Source organism: Mustela erminea, chromosome 12 (genome assembly GCF_009829155.1).
Source record: "Mustela erminea isolate mMusErm1 chromosome 12, mMusErm1.Pri, whole genome shotgun sequence".
Lineage (NCBI taxonomy): Eukaryota > Metazoa > Chordata > Mammalia > Carnivora > Mustelidae > Mustela > Mustela erminea.
This window is the reverse complement of record NC_045625.1, coordinates 17437563-17453142: the sequence shown is the minus strand read 5'-3', so window position 1 is coordinate 17453142 and position 15580 is coordinate 17437563. Positions and strand designations below refer to the sequence as shown.

The 15580-nt window shown below is 45.4% G+C and overlaps 1 protein-coding gene across 3 annotated transcripts in view; it reads right to left on the bottom strand.

Annotated features, from left to right (window-relative positions):
* Window positions 1–8096: 8096 nt before the first annotated feature.
* Window positions 8097–15580, bottom strand: part of ASTN2 (astrotactin 2) — an 854980-nt gene continuing 847496 nt past the window's right edge. For all 3 annotated transcript variants that reach the window (XM_032307618.1, XM_032307619.1, XM_032307620.1), the window contains one exon: window positions 8097–8915. In XM_032307618.1, coding sequence (XP_032163509.1) covers window positions 8678–8915 — 238 coding nt within the window. In that variant the 3' untranslated portion in view covers window positions 8097–8677. The remainder of the gene's footprint in view (window positions 8916–15580) is intronic.

Sequence of the window (15580 nt, the reverse complement as noted above, 5' to 3'; positions counted from 1 at the left end):
AAACTCAAAAGGTCTCTCCCTTGGTTGCAAATGTTCTTAAAAATCATCTAGATCTATAGGTCTTAAACAAGGCAAACATCAAAGTCACCCTAGGAAACTTGGAAAATATAGATTTCCAAGCATCTCCCAAGACTTACTCAACTGGAGTCTCAATGAGTGGGGCCAGCAATCTATATTTCCCCCAAGGTCCCAGGCATCCGGATGTTTCAGTCCAATGCTCCAAATTATATCGCATGGGAGATCAAGATCCAAAGAGGGGAAGAAATTAGCCCAAAGCCACGCAGTCAATCAGTCATGCTTTTATTTTCTGATAGGGCAGTGCCAGCCTTCCTGATCCCTGTAGACAGCCCCTCTAAACACATGCCTTTCCCTCTGCCCTGGAGAAGGCCGATCATGGACTGTGGAGTAGAATAGCTTACAAGTGAGTGAAGAAACTACGTCATCCCTGATCATAAAAGCTAGTGAACTGCAACCAGGCTGGTATTTGTACTACAAAATCTCCTGGGAAGGCTGGCTACCCTTGGCACTGGCCTTGCTTCTTGAGCAGAGGTTAAGACTTTCTTCCCTGCCCCTCCCAACCTGCGCAGATGTCAGGAAAGAGGATGTGCCTCAGTTGCTCAGGGGTCAGGAAAGCACTAGAGATAAAAATCAGGGAATATTCCACTCTTGGTTTTGCTAGATGCATGACCCTGGACAAGTACTTTTTTCTTCCTAGTCCTCAGTTTTCTTATATCTAAAATGGAAGAATTTTAGAAATGCTCCAGAGTGGTTCTGAGAACAGAGCTGCAGAGTCATGACCTCTTAAATGAGAACTCCATCCCAGTTCCTTACTAGTGGTATCACTCCAGGCACATCACCTACCTTCCCTGCACCTCAGGACTTGTTCTGTAAAATGGGGATGCCAACAGCTGGGTTACGGGATTTGAGTGACACCTAAATGAGATACTACAACTAACACGCTTGGCATAGAACCGAGCTGTGGAAAATACTCAAGAAATGGTGATTATTGCTCTTGTTGTTATCATAATTGGTCATTCTAATCCGAACCTCCAAGAGCCCAGCCTCCCTGACCAAATGTGAAAGCCTTACATTTAAACAGACTTCACCAGTTCTGTTCCCACATGGGCTCCTCAGATACCTCAGCCCCTCCCTCCAGGGCTTCTCACCTACCCCATGAGTGGACCTCTTGGTAGAGCCCAAAGGGGATTTCTCTCAGGGTCAGAAGAGAGATGCCCAAAGACCTGCTCTGGAATGAAGAGCCTGTGTGAACACAAGTCTGGGCTCAGTTTTCTATCTCCAAAGTACAAAGTGCATTGGACAGGCTTCATGAACCCTGTACTAGAAGACTCAAATTGGCACACAATTCCTGAGCATCTAACAGCTGCTTCAACCTGACCTGGGCACCAGGGATATAAAACATGGCCCTACCAAGAAGGCAGTGTCTTAAGGGAAAACAGAACTTAAAGAGATAATTAGAATCCAATGGGTTAGGTAGAAGCATCGCAGATGTATAGGGATCGTAAGAACCAAACAGAGGAAGCCCTATCCCGAATTTGTGGTGTTTGGTCAGAGCAACTTGCCTGAAATAAATAACACTTCTCCTCTGGGAGTGTGTTTGGTAAACTTCAGTGTCTTCTACAAATATACAGGAATGTTTATTCCCTCCATTTCCAATTGTGGGCCTTGAGGACTTGAGAATCCTGGAATAATAGAGCAGAAGGATTTTTTGGAGAAGTCCTAGTCCCACCAATCTGCTTATGAAAAGATCCTGAGGGTAAGACCGAGGGTAGACTGTCCCAAGGTACCTCAGCAGTTCAGTGTCAGAGCTGGGTGCAGAATCTGAATTCTTAACCTCCCATGGGACATTCACTGCTGCGTGAACTGACAACCTCCTCCCTTGCCTCTTTGTCTCCTTCCTCCCTCCCTCCCTTCCTTTTCCCCTCCTTCCTTCTCCTTTCTTTTCTTTCTTTCTGCATCTTTTTCTCTCCCTCCCTTCCTTTTCTTCCTTCTCTCTCTTCCCACCCTCACACACTTGTCCAGCAGAGCACACCTGTGGTCCCTCATTCTCCCCGGCTGCCAACTCCTGTAAAACAGGAAAACAGAGCAGCCTGACTTCAGCTATAGCATGTACAAACACATGCAGTGACGTTTCCAAACGCAGACAGACAGTGAGAGCCTTTCAGGGTCTAGCAGTTTTATGGGCAGAGGTCAATTAAAAAGCACACCCCCACACAAAACCCATGAGTTTTGTTTGGCTGCAGTCTTCTCTCTGGGCCCTCATATGCTGCAGTGATGGCAAATTGGAAGGTCACTTCTCTCAAGGGATATGCTTCCTGGGAGCCTCCTGAAGGGTCCCCTCATTCTAGGTATCAAGCTCAATTTTGCCGGATGCTAGCCATGAACCAGGCCCAGTGCAAGACTCCAGGTAACAGAATCCTACCCAGACCATGCCCTGTATTGTTCATTGTCCTATGAGGGACAATGACATTGAGAGAGGAAAATGCTGGAATGGAGGCACAAATGCTGGAATGGAAGTCCTCACTATAAGACCCCAGAGGAAAGAGTTATCAACTCCTGGGAGAGGCAAGAGGTATTAGGGAGGCAGTGAAAAACATTTTAGCTGGATCTGCTTAAGCCGGAAGGGCATTCCCCACAGTGAGAACAGCACATGCATAGGCTAAGAGGGAAGGTGTGAGGGGATATTGAGGTTTTCTTCAGTGTGGCTGTAAATAGGATGTTGAATACAAGAAGGACAATAAGAACACTTGTATAGTACTTGTTATGTACCAGGTACTGTTCTAAGTATCTGACATATGTTGGCCCATCCTCACTAAAAGCTTATGAGTGCTGCTATTCTTTCCCCTAATTGGCAGAAGACAACACCAGGGCACAAAAGGGTGTCACTTGCCCAAGGCTACTGGACTCTTAACAACTAGTATCTTGTATGATCTGGAGAGGGACTTGAGTTGTCTTTAGGCCAGGGAGTTGGCTGGGGATCCAGACTCTGCTCCAGACTTGCTGGGACCTTAAACCACTCTAGACTGGCCAGATGGAGCCATTCAGTCTCCCACTGTCAACTTCAATGGAAGGTAGTGAAGATAAAAGAAAGAGAGAAGTGAAAAATGTTATTCATACGTAAGTTATCATCTAATATAACCTCTCATGTCCATGATACATCTTCCTCCATGTGGTGGGGGCATATGGAGAACCCAAGGCCCACAGAGAACAGCTTGCTAAAGGCCACACAGCCACTCTACCATAGAGGCAAGACTAGAAGTGAGAAAAAGGAAGAGGAGGAGGAGGAGGAAGAAGAACCAAGTACTCTTAAGTTTACATTCTTTTCCACAAATGTCTACACTGGCTTTACACAGCCCCTCAGTATGGTTCATAAACTGGCATTTGGAAGTCATTACACATTCATGCAGTTACACATAGGTCCATGCACGATTTCCACATAAAGCCAAATACCTTGGCATTCTTCTATTCTGATCACCACGATCTGTATGATACAAATTACTACTCTTCCATGTACTGTCCATTGAGCCCAAGTGCATTAATTACTACTTCATGTCCCATATTCTGCCCCTTATAACACTCAGATACCAGAGAGGAAAGGGAAGATCCAAGTCCCCAGGCCTCTTAGTTATCAAGTTCTATTGAGCCAAGCTCCTTAATATCACTCATATCCAGCCTTACGATTGCAATGATCTAGCTTAGTCATCCTCATCTTCCTCCTAAACATTTATGTATTCTCTGCTCCCATCCCATTTTATCCTACTCTACCCTACACTACCCAGTCTCGGTGCTGTTGGCTTTTTCCTTTCTCTCTACTTTCTTATTCTGCAGCCAGAGATATCTTTTCAAAATGCTTACCTGCCTGTGTAAAACCCTGCTTTCAATCCCGTGCCTTCCAATGGCCAATATATTCTGCTCTGCCAACCTCTCCAAACACCCATCTTTCAGTCCAGAGCAGTTCCTCGCAGTCTCTCAAATATGGTACACTCTTTCACAGATTGCTGTTTCTTACACATCCTTTGACTGTGAAGGCTTTCCTGATGCCTGCCTTTTAATGGCAGAGTTAATCTGGTCTATCCTTTCCTGTGTACATAAGCTGCTGTAATAACTATTTATTGAGAGCTTTTGTTTTCAAGCACCTACTGGCTACATTAGCCAATATAATCTTTCCAACAGTCCTTTGAGGCAATGTATTTATCTCCTTTATAGATGAAGACAGTGGGGCTTAGAGAGGTTAAGGTAATGTCAGTTAACTTCAGCTTCTTAATTAGCAAAACCTGCTGAGTTTGCCTTAGAAATTTCTCTCAACGTCCAACCCTTTCTTGCTATAAACTGTACAGCCAATATTTAAACCCAGATTGGCTTGACTCCAAAGTGTCTGGTTTTATCATATTATATTAAATTAGCTAAGTTCCAAGAGTTTCTTAAAGGCAGGCTCTGGGTCCTGTTCATCTCAGCACTCCAAATCTGGAAATCAGTCCTCGGACAGTGGCTGGAAGGTAGAAGGACATAGTTTTCTACTTAGGATGTGGAAGAAGGGCACTGTATCCATTTGTTCTAGGAATCACAGTTATCACTGGTTTGAATTACTCCATCTGTCCAAGTATAGACAGAAGTAACTCAGTATCATCACTAACTATGGGAGTTGGTGCAGGTTATTCAACTGTTTTAAACCCAACTGGAAAATGGCAATACTAGCACATGGCTCTTCTGCACATGGTTACATGAGGTCAGTGTATAGTCCATGATGTGATGAGGATTCCCACATAGTAGTTGTCTGCATTTGTCTACGCAGATCCCTCTTTATCAGAACCCTGCCTGGGGAAGTACCTCCTCACCCCTACCAGAGGAGAAAGTCCTGCAGGGGTGACTTTCTGTGCACCTCTAACACAGGCCTTCTTTCTTCAGAGATGGAGACCACACAGAAAGTCCCATCTTTGTCAACACAGTGGGGGCGGGGGCTCCCTGGGCATTTTCCACAATGACACATGGGTCAGTCCAGCCATGTGGACGCCAGGGAGCTCAATCCAGCAGCCTCATTTGCACTTCAAGAATTTTCCTGTTTCTTTTTCCCATGAAACCATGAAACATCTTAACAAATATTGGTCTTATCAATTGCCCTGACATGGTAGCGCACAAACACATGCACCTGTATCTCCAAGCTTCTAGAATCCCACTCTGGAGAGACTTATGGTGGCTAGGAAGAACAAGGCTCCGCCAGGAAAAGGGGGTCAAAACCAAAGAGGGCATGAGCAGCTAAGTGAGTTGGGGATAGGCTGCTGGCACATATTCTCATGTGCCAGTCAACTTTAGCCAACTGGGTGGCATCCAGAGGCCAGAGCTGTCTGTGAGAGCCCTGGAGGAAGCCCCACACCTCTCCTTGGGGCTCCTGCATCATGTTAAGTTCTGCCATCACAGCCGCTTCTGATTTGAACTTTGGATACTATTTACAGTTCATGTACCACATAGGACTGTTAATCATTAATTCCTTCTCTTAATCAAAATTCTCTAAACCTCTCCCAGACAGAACTCCCATGTCATCTCTCTTAAGATCCAAAGCATGATGCCTATTGTCTAATAAAAGGAAAAAAGACCCTACTGTTTATTTTGCTGAACACATTACAGTTCCTATCTTGTTCAAGACTCACAATACCCCCAGAAGGTGGGACTATTACTAATCCCATTTTGTTGATGAGAAAACTGAGGTCCTGATGGCAGGTTACTTACCCAAGGTAATAGCTGGTGAATGGCGACAGAGACAGAGTCAACTTAATCAGGCTCAGACCACAGACCCAGCACATTGGGGAGTTTAATTTGCTGCAACTGTTGAACTAATTTTTTCCTCAGGATGGGCCAAGACAATGGAAAGCTACAACAATGGGGTAACTCAGCGAAGGCCAGGGACCTAGGGTTCAGGAAAGGGTATACATGAGAGGAATTTAGAATAGGGTTTGGCATGTGGCAATGATATACATCGAATATTGATGTTCCCCTGAAATTCCTATGTTGAAACCAAATCCCTAGTGTGATGGTATTAGGAGGTGGCACCTCTGGGAGGTGACTAGGTCATGAGGAGGGAGCCTCTTGAATGGGATTAGTGCCTTTACTGGAGAGACCCCAGGAGTCCTCCCTCCTCCCTTCTACCACGTGAAGACACAGCAAGAAGACAGCTGTTTATGAATCAGGAGGTTCTCACCAGACACTCAATCTGTCGGCACCCTGATCTTGGGACTTCCCAGTGCCAGAACTGCCAGAAACAAATCTGTGTTGTTTACACCAGTATTCTATCATACCGAAACCAAGACAGGCAAGTAACAAAGATAGGCAAGTGTTCAATGAAAAAAAAAACTATTACTTTTCTTTCTTTTCAAGAAGTTGGTTCCTCTCTGACTATATTATGCCTAGGAGCAGAAGAGTCAGCAAGACTATAGGAGAAATTTATTCATCTAAAGTCTACCTCCATACTTGCAGAAATGTCAATCCAATAATAATAAAAGAGTATCTTTGAGTTTAGATTGCTGGAGGTTGAGCAGATCTCTAGACACCTGACTTGTCTGGAAGAGGGTTCCTATGCTTTGTTTCCCCATGTGTAATAGAGTCAGGAGGTGAGAGGGTGGTGGTCAGGGCTCAGGATGTACATTTTCAGGAAGGGACCTTCCTTAAAGGGATTCATCAAAACTGAGAAGTAGGCATATTTGTAACTGCTTATATTTTACTGGTATTCAGTTTCTCTCCTCTTCTGAATTCCCACAGTGCCTTACTCTCTTCTAACAGGTGTCATCCTTGCATTATGGAATACCTAGACCTACATCCTTACCTTCTCAACCAAGCTAGCTCCTGGGATTTATTACCAGAATGCTAAGAATCTATAATGCCTCTTTGTACTCATTACCCTCTCAGGTAACACACTGGAAGCAGTTCATTCGCCTTTAAAAGGAGACTCCAGTGGCGGAATGTCTCCCCATGACCTCAAGATCAAGCTGCCATCACTTCTTGCCTGGAAAATAACAACAGTCACAGTTCTGGGGGCCTTCTCCAGCCTCACTTCCACCCCTGTGGCCAAAACAACTTCTCTTTAGGAGCAAGCGTGGCATTTCACTCTGTTAACATCTGTGGTGGGGCTCAGTTACTTCTAATACCATCAAAGTTCCTGTCCGAAACTTCCAATATCTTGCCTAGCTCCAGCTTTCCCTCCAGCCACTTGGGTCTCTATTGTCATTGATTAGGGACACCTGGGTAACACTTCGTTGGGTGGCCAACTCTTGATTTCGGCTCAGGTCATGATTTCAGGGTCCTGGGATGGGGCCCGTGTCAGGCTCTGAGCTCAGCGTGCAGTCGGCTTGAGGATCCCCTCTCTCCCTTCGCCCCTCTCCTGGCTCATCCATGCTGTCTCTCTCTATAGAGTAAATAAACAAATCTTAAAAGGAAAAAAGAAAAGAAAAGAAAAATGTTGTCAGTCCATGGTGTCCCTAGGTGTCTCAGTCGGTTAAGCCTCGGACTCTTAATTTTCAATCAGGTCATGATCTCAGAGTTGCCAGATCAAGCCCCATGGAGGGCTCCACGCTCAGTGAGGAGTCCGTTTGAGATTCCTTCTCCTTCTGCCACTCCCCCTGCTCACACTCTCTCCATCTCACTAAAATAAATAAATAAACAAACAAACAAATAAATATCTTTTTTAAAAAGTGCTTTCAGCCCTTCAATGGGTTCTTTTTTCTCTTATTTCTGGACTTTCATCCATGGTGTCCCATCTTGTCTTTCCACATGCTCTCTGGTTGATTCCTCCCCATCTTCTGGGCTTCAGGCATCCCTTTCTCAAGGAGGCATTTCAGAGCTCCTATGGTTTGTCTCATGGCCCAGCGATGAGTGTAAATAACCCCCGTTCTTCCCCTACTACAGCCTGAAGTCGCTGAACTGCTTCTCTACAATTTCAATGGGACTGTAAGCTCCCTGAGAGCAGGGAGCTTCTCACTCCTCAGCTGCACGTCCGATGTCTGGTCTACAGTAAGTAATCAATAAATACCTGTTGCGTGAATAAACTGAGGTCCGCCAGTGGCAAGAAACACTCCCCAAGCAGAAAGAGAGACAATAAGAATTTTTAATGCATGGAAAGTCCTGCAGGGACTCTGGGCAGACCCACAGGTAGCAGGAAGAGGCAGGGATCCTGCAAACTCAATAACGTCTGGGAAAAAAAAAAAAGTCATAAAGACCCAAGCTTCCTCACTGCACCGATTCTCGGGGCCTCCTTCCTGATGCTGAAGAGGTCAGATTGTCTCTCCAGAGGTTTCCTCCAGGGTCCATTGCAGGAAGGAAGCTGAGTGTGGCAGGAGGAAGGAAGAAGAGCAAAGGCCGCTTGGTCTCCACCTGAAAGCTCCTGCCTCGGGACTGACCGCCATCCATAAGAAAAAGTTTAAAAAGGAGAGACTTTGATAGAGTCAAATAATATCTTAGAAAAAATAAAAGAGAAAAACGGATAATTCCAGTGGTTACAAAGTTCTCTGTCGGCTATCCACAAGAGAAAGAGTTTGCTTTGGCCTTGCTGGCAAGCTCATCGGCCAGGCCCATCCTCAGCTGTCCCCTAGCCCCCCCAGGCCCCAGGATCCACGAGAGTACTGCTCCCCCTCCCACGGAGAGTCTCTGTGCTCACGGAGGGTGGCACCCTCCCTCACCGGCCCTTGGACTCCCCATAGGTGTTTCGGGCCATGGACACCATCTTCTCCTCGCATGTGATTTTGGTGTCCTTGAGGATGCTGTACCACACCATACCCGCGGGCCGGACCTCCTCGCTGCGGCAGAAAAGGTAGGGTACGGTGTCCACACGGCTCTGGATGTAAGCGCTTCTCAGGAGGCTGGAGCAGTGGCTGCTCACCCTGTCCAGTCGCCGCAAGATCAGGTGGGCCTTCCTGAAAAGGAAGATGAGACAGTGAGGAAGAATGAAGCCCAGATCAAGGGTTAAGCCTTTGAGTGGGGAATAAAAGTCAACAGAGAAATGGGAACTTCCGGCTCCAACAATCTCCTATCCGTTCCTGGCCTGAATGCGGTATTTCAAACACCTACTCAAAAATCACCTCCAAATTTGTCCTCTTCCACTGTGCAATGTGTAAAAACTGAAAGTGACGTATAACCTTTGACCCAGCATTTTCGTTTCTAAAATACGAAGAGTCCCAGGACTTACAAGGTCACCAGCCTTGGGATTCTGACCAAGAAGAAATCATTATAATAATGATACACAGCAACAGCAATCCCAGCTAAAATTTACCGACACCTGCCACACCAGACAGAGAATAAACGCTTTACCTACATTTAAAGATTTCATGTGCTGTCCATAACAGCCCTGGACATACTGTTCTTTCCACTCACACAGATGGACGTGGAACCCGCGGCTCAGAGAAATGACATCGTGTGACCAAGGTCAAACAGCAAGGTGACCACTGGGGCTGAGCATTTGGATCTAGGTCTGAACGTCCCCAAAGTCCCTCTCTATGAGCATTTTTCTCATCTATAAAATAGTGATGATGGTCTCAGCTTCGTAAGTGGTGGTTAATGTCTAGCATGAGAAATGCCCAAAGCCTGGCACAGAGTAAGCTCCCAATAAATGATACCTGTGATTATAAAGAATTGTTATGATGGTACCTTGGGATTAAGGTCATTCAGAACACTGGTCTGAGCAAGAATCACCCTGTCCTGTGGTGATCATCATTAGTAACTTATCTAGATCCCTTTAACCAGTAAGAGAGAGGACCCCTGAGGTCATCTGATGGCTGCACAGAAAATTAAAGCTAACAACGATCTCGGAGACCCTTGGGTTTCCCAATGATGGCACTGTTGACATCTGGGCCAGATAGTTCTATGTTGTGGGGAGTGTCTTGTAGGAAGTTCAGCAACATCCCTGGGCCTCTGCCTATTAAATACAAATAGCATTTCTTTGTCCCAGTCATAGCAGTGGAATTGTCCTCTTGGGGGGAAAAATCACCCTAACTGGGAACCAGTGACCTAGTCTGACCTACTCTTATTAAAGATGTGAAAACTGAGGCTCGGAGAGAGAAAGGGATATCCTTTTCCTGGGTCACACCACACGGTAGACATCGTCGTCAAGGTGCTAGTCACCATGTGGAATCCAGTTTTCTCTACATTCCAGCATATTCAAGATACCCAAGGGCTAAATGAGCAGCTCTCTCCTGCTGTCCTCTCCATGCCCCTCTGAGACCCCAGGAGGGAGGGGGTTTTACGACAACAGACCCCACAAATGGGACACTGTGTTAGGCACCTGCATGACGGCTGGAAAAGGGCCGGGCTTCTATGTATGTTTTGTATGTTTTGTGGGCACGATTTATGAGGTACCTTTCAAAAAGTCCTCTTTGTATAGTTCACCACTTGGGTGGAATATTTCCTGAGGTGCCAAGAATTCATAGCTTCATAATCGCACTCGAGTTGCCACTCTGCCCACAGTCCTCTCTCCCTGCCGGCAGCACCTCCCAACCAGAGGCTTGAGGAGTTCATTTCTCTGTCCTCCCGGTTTGAGCCCTTGCTCTGTTCCTTAATAGCTCTGTGTCCTTGGGAAATTTTCTTAAGGTCTCTAAACCCGTTTCTTCTCTTGAAAAATGGGGCTGCTGTAAAGTAACAGGAGATAAAATCATCGACTGCTCATTTACTGCGCACTTATTTTATGGTAGGGCTCCCTCTTCAGTGTGAAAGACAGACAGATGGAAAATGACAGCACAGGTAGCTAGGGCAATGATAAGAGGAGGTGTGGGGGCTGGGGAGGTGGGAGAATAGAGGAAGGTAGGAAAGGGAATATCCAAGAAGGCTTCCTAGTAGAAGGGCAGCTTGTGCTGAGTCTCAGAAATGAGTAGGGGTTAAAGATGACAAAGGCAAAACAGGAGGCAGAGGTAAAGGCATAAAGATATGGGATTATATAGAAGTTCTGAGGATTGGAGCACTCAGGTGGCTCAGTTGTTAGGTGTCTGCCTTTGGCTCAGGTCATGATCCCAGGGTCCTGGGAGGGAGCCCCACATCGGGCTCTCTGCTTGGCGGGAAGCCTGCGTCTCCCTCCCATCAAACATGACCTTTGATGTTCCCTCTCTTGCTGTCTCTCTCTCTCTGTCAAATAAATACATAAAATATTTTTTTAAAAAAAAGAAGTTCTGAGGATTTATGGCAGGAATACCGGGACTACTGTGTGTAAGTGGGCACACAGTGGGGGACTGGAGAAGTGGCAGGGGCTAGGCCGTTGGAGCTTAGGAACTGGGGCGTGGGTTGTACAGAATAACGGTACATCACCCAGGCTCTACAGCCTGACTGCTCAGGTTCAAATCCTGGCTCAGCCACTTACTAGCTCGGTGATATTGAGGGAATTGTTTAAGCAGGTGTGACCCAGTTTCCTTATCCATGAGATGGGAGGAATTGCTGTATCTACCACAAAGTCCTGTTAAAAAACAAAAAAAAGCCAGCATTGATGAATCTGTAACAAGCCTTCAATAAATGTTATCTACGAGAGTGGCCTGGAGGGCAAACCAGGGATTGCTCAAAGGGTTTCAAGCAGCAACATAATGGATTCAGAGCTGGACTATTTAAAAATGTTCCCAGCTGCCTTGAGGAGAATCAAACTGGGGGAAGGGCCAGAATGACAGCAAGAAACCTGGTCGGGCACACATCCAGGTGTTAAGTGTTTCCTATCGTCGTACTTAAAGGCGCTGCTTTGCTTTTTCTCTCTGTGTTTTTGAAAGCAATGTCCTCCTTCTGCTTCCTCATTTATAAAAAGGGAGTAACATTCACCAACCTCATAAAGTTATAGTGAGGATTATGTAAGTTAATACATGCAAAACTCTCAGAAACATGTTTGGCACATCCTAAGTCCTTGACAGAGGTTAGCAAGTATCACTACCAACACCTGCCCTCCCCGCTCGCCCCCCGCCCCCGGCCCCATCATCAGCCTTATTTGTGTTCTGGTGTAAGCCCAGAGCACATTTGTAAGTCAGTGGCAGGCAAAAGACAGAAATGCTAACAGCCTCTAACTTGGGGCCAGAGTGCTGGGTTGGGGACATGCTGTGTACTCTGGGAATATATAAACTGAACACCTAATCATGAATTTGGGAGCTCAGAAACCTTCCCAAGGGATGTAACATCTGCACCAAGACTTCACTGATGAGACAGGTTTTTCAGGTAGTTGGGGAGGCAGAGGAAAGTGCTCATGGAAAGTTAGATGAGAGGAAGCATGAGCACCCAGTTCTTTGAAATGGTTAGCACAAAGAATGGGTAAGAGACTACTCAGTCTGGCAGATATCAGGCCACTGGGGCTCTTCAAAGTCACGGTGAAGTATTATATTTTAGGGGCAATGGAGAGTGATCACAAAAACAAACTATGAATATAAAATGAGGTGGGAAAGGGGAGTTCTTCCAACATTCCCAAATGCTTTGCCTCCAAAGTCCCAGCCATTTCCTCAAGAAGAATCTTGGGACTCAACTGAACCAAGTCTCCTTCTGAATGGATGGGGAAATGGAAGTTTGGAGTGAGAAAATAGTTAAGAGAACACTTTAAGTTAGTAACAAGGACAGAGCAAGAACCAGAGCTCCTGACCGTAGAGAGAATGAATTGGAAGTCACAGATGCAGATCTGAACTCTGTAACTCAACAGCTGTGTAGATCATCAGCAAGTTCTTCGATGCTGCTCTTAGTTACGGCCTCCATGAAATGGAAATAAGAGCGGTGTTCTGAGGGAGAGAGAGATAACCTGGCTAACTGGCTCAGTACATGTTAACCAAGATTCAAAGTAGCATACTGTGGTAGAAAGGACATAGGCTTCAGAGCCCATTAAGGAAGTCACTTCTCTGTAGTTCTGTTTGCCCATTTGTAAAATGGGATTAGAGATGCTTGTTTTGTAGGGCTGTTGTTAGGCTGAAATAAAATGACTGCCCTAGGCATCCAGCACAGATGTCTGTACACAACAGGCACTAAACCAGTGTCAGTTCACTTAACTGTCCCAGTTCTTTTTCCAACGCACACACTATCTACGACCTTGGCTTGCATTTAGCCAACAAAGACAGGAGAAGTCGGAAGGTGACGCCAAGGAGAGAAGGGTTGGAGATGCTTAAAGGCCTGGGAGGAGGAGGAGGGAGTGAGAGACTAAAGGCAAGAGTGCTGGGTAATAAATTTGTAGGCAACGGAGATGCATAAATCAAAGGCCAGGCATAATCCAGCTTTCCCTGTAGAGGGAATCATAGGTCAGAGTGACCACTTCTCTCAAATACCGGAAATGAAATCTTCCTCATTGGAGACAGGACCCAGAACCGCTGGCATAGGAAGCCAGAGGTGAAGGAGCCGCCACACATTAATTTATGATTGTATTAGCAGGCAAGACTGAGACAGGAATGGCTTATGGAGGAGTCAGGGGCTGAGTTCTGATGCCACTTCTCCGGGAACTGTAGAACCTTTGACCGACCATTCTATTCCCAGCACCATTACCCAATCAGCTGTTGACACAGTTAGTGGACAAAGACCTAATTTCCAGGGGGCCTTGGAATGGAGGAGGGGAAAAAGAGGCAGTAAGGAAACATTCCTATTGGCCTCTCCCCCTCCTCCCTATCTCCTTGAGTTGATCTTAAGTGTCTCTGTGTTAGCTGACCTCAAGCTTAATGAGAGTCGAGGGCATGACGTGGTTGCACAAAAATGGGACACAACCTCCAGAAGTAGACAGGGCAGATTAAGAGAAAGAATGACTTCATTCATATTGTCCCGGTCAGGCCACATCTGGAGAACCCCACTCACTTCTGGTAAGAGGGACATGTGCAAACTGTAGCCAGATGCTGCTGCTGAAGGTTGTCTCAAAAGCAAGTCTTAGGAGGAAGTGTGGAAAGCAGGAATGGAATGTGTCCACTGAAGGGGGGATATTCAGGAAAATGGTTATGTTGCTCTAATAAATGAAGACTGGGAGGGGGGTAGGGGCTGAAACTAAATATAATCCTCGCCACAATCCTAGAGTCCGTACTTCAGTCCTAGTCTTTAGGTAGTAGAAGTGAGCCTCAGGCTGGTCATAGGTTTTGACCAGGGTTAACAGTGCGAGAATAGCATCTAGATCTCTGTTGCAAGGCATCCCAGTGTTATCAATGATGTCACTTTAAAATTAACAGAAGGCAAATTTTGACTCAACATAATTAGAAAAAATTAAAACTAGAGTCCTCTATCTACAGAATGGATCCTTCCATATCTCCAATGGGATTCCTTCACTGGGGATGGCCAAATCAAGTATGTTTTAGAAAGGAGTCTTAGTCTGTTTGGGTTTCTATAACAAAATACCACAGACTGGGTAGCTTATGAACAATATGGATTTCATTCTCCCAGTTCTGAAGTCTGGGAAGCCCAGGATCATGGCACTGGAAGATGTGGTGCAGTGGCTGTGAGAGCGAGCTTCCTGGTTCAGAGATGGTACTCTCTTGCTGTGCCTTCACATGGTGGAAGCAGCAAAGGATCTCTCTGGTCCCTCTTTTATAAGACTACTGATCCCATTCATAAGGGATCCACCCTCATAACCTAGTCACCTCCCAAAGGCCCCATCCTTTAATGTTATTATCTTGCACATTAGATTTTGGACCTATGACTTTTAGAAGATACAACATTTAGACCAAGGCAGAGCCTAATGGATGTAGAAAATGGAGAAGATTTTTGTTGTTTTTGTTTTTAATCTAAAAGGAATTAGAGTCTTCATTCAGAGAAATACCACCTGACGGGCATCTGATGAGCACTTCACAACAGAACCTGGTGTGACACAACTGCCAAGGCATGGAGTTCCTGATGTGAGAAGTTCTACTCATGCTTCAAAGTCATGCTGAAATGTCATCTTCAGGAAGTCTTCCAGATCTCCCCAGGTATCATAAGTCATCTTTCCCCTTTGCTGCTAAAGCCTTTTATTTCTCTGTTGTGATATATATTATATACTGCCTTCATCGTGTATAAATCTTGGGATGCAATGTGTTACAATGGACAGGATATTGGTTTGGATTTTGGCATTTTTGAGGTTATTTTGAATTTGGCCTCTGATAGTTACTAGCTGTTTAATCTTCAACAATTTACTCAATTCCACTGATTCTCTGTTGTTTTATCTTCAAAATAGGTGGTTCGGGAGATGAAATGACCTATAAATGACTGGGCCCATAAGAGGTGCCCGTAATACCTCCCACCTGCTTCTAAGATAGTAGAGTACCCCTGTTGTCCAGCTCCTGATTGTGCAAGAAGAAGGAACTAATAGGGGTAAATTAACTTGAACCAAGGAAATCTCAGTCCCTAGCATTCCAAATCCAGAAATTCTCTAGCAGGAATTGATAAAGGGAATGAAATGGCATAAGAGCATCAATGTGGACCTAGGGAAATAATCTGGCAAGTGGGCAAAACATTTGTATTAATTTCTTTATAAGAGCACAGCATTTGGAAGAAACCTAATTGGATAAAAGACTCAATTAACATATGATACATTCATATAATTGTATGGATAAAGGGCCCTCCCAGATAACATATCTACATATGCATCCACGAGAAAAGACTTGTTAAGTGTAAACAGGTAGATAACAGAATATAG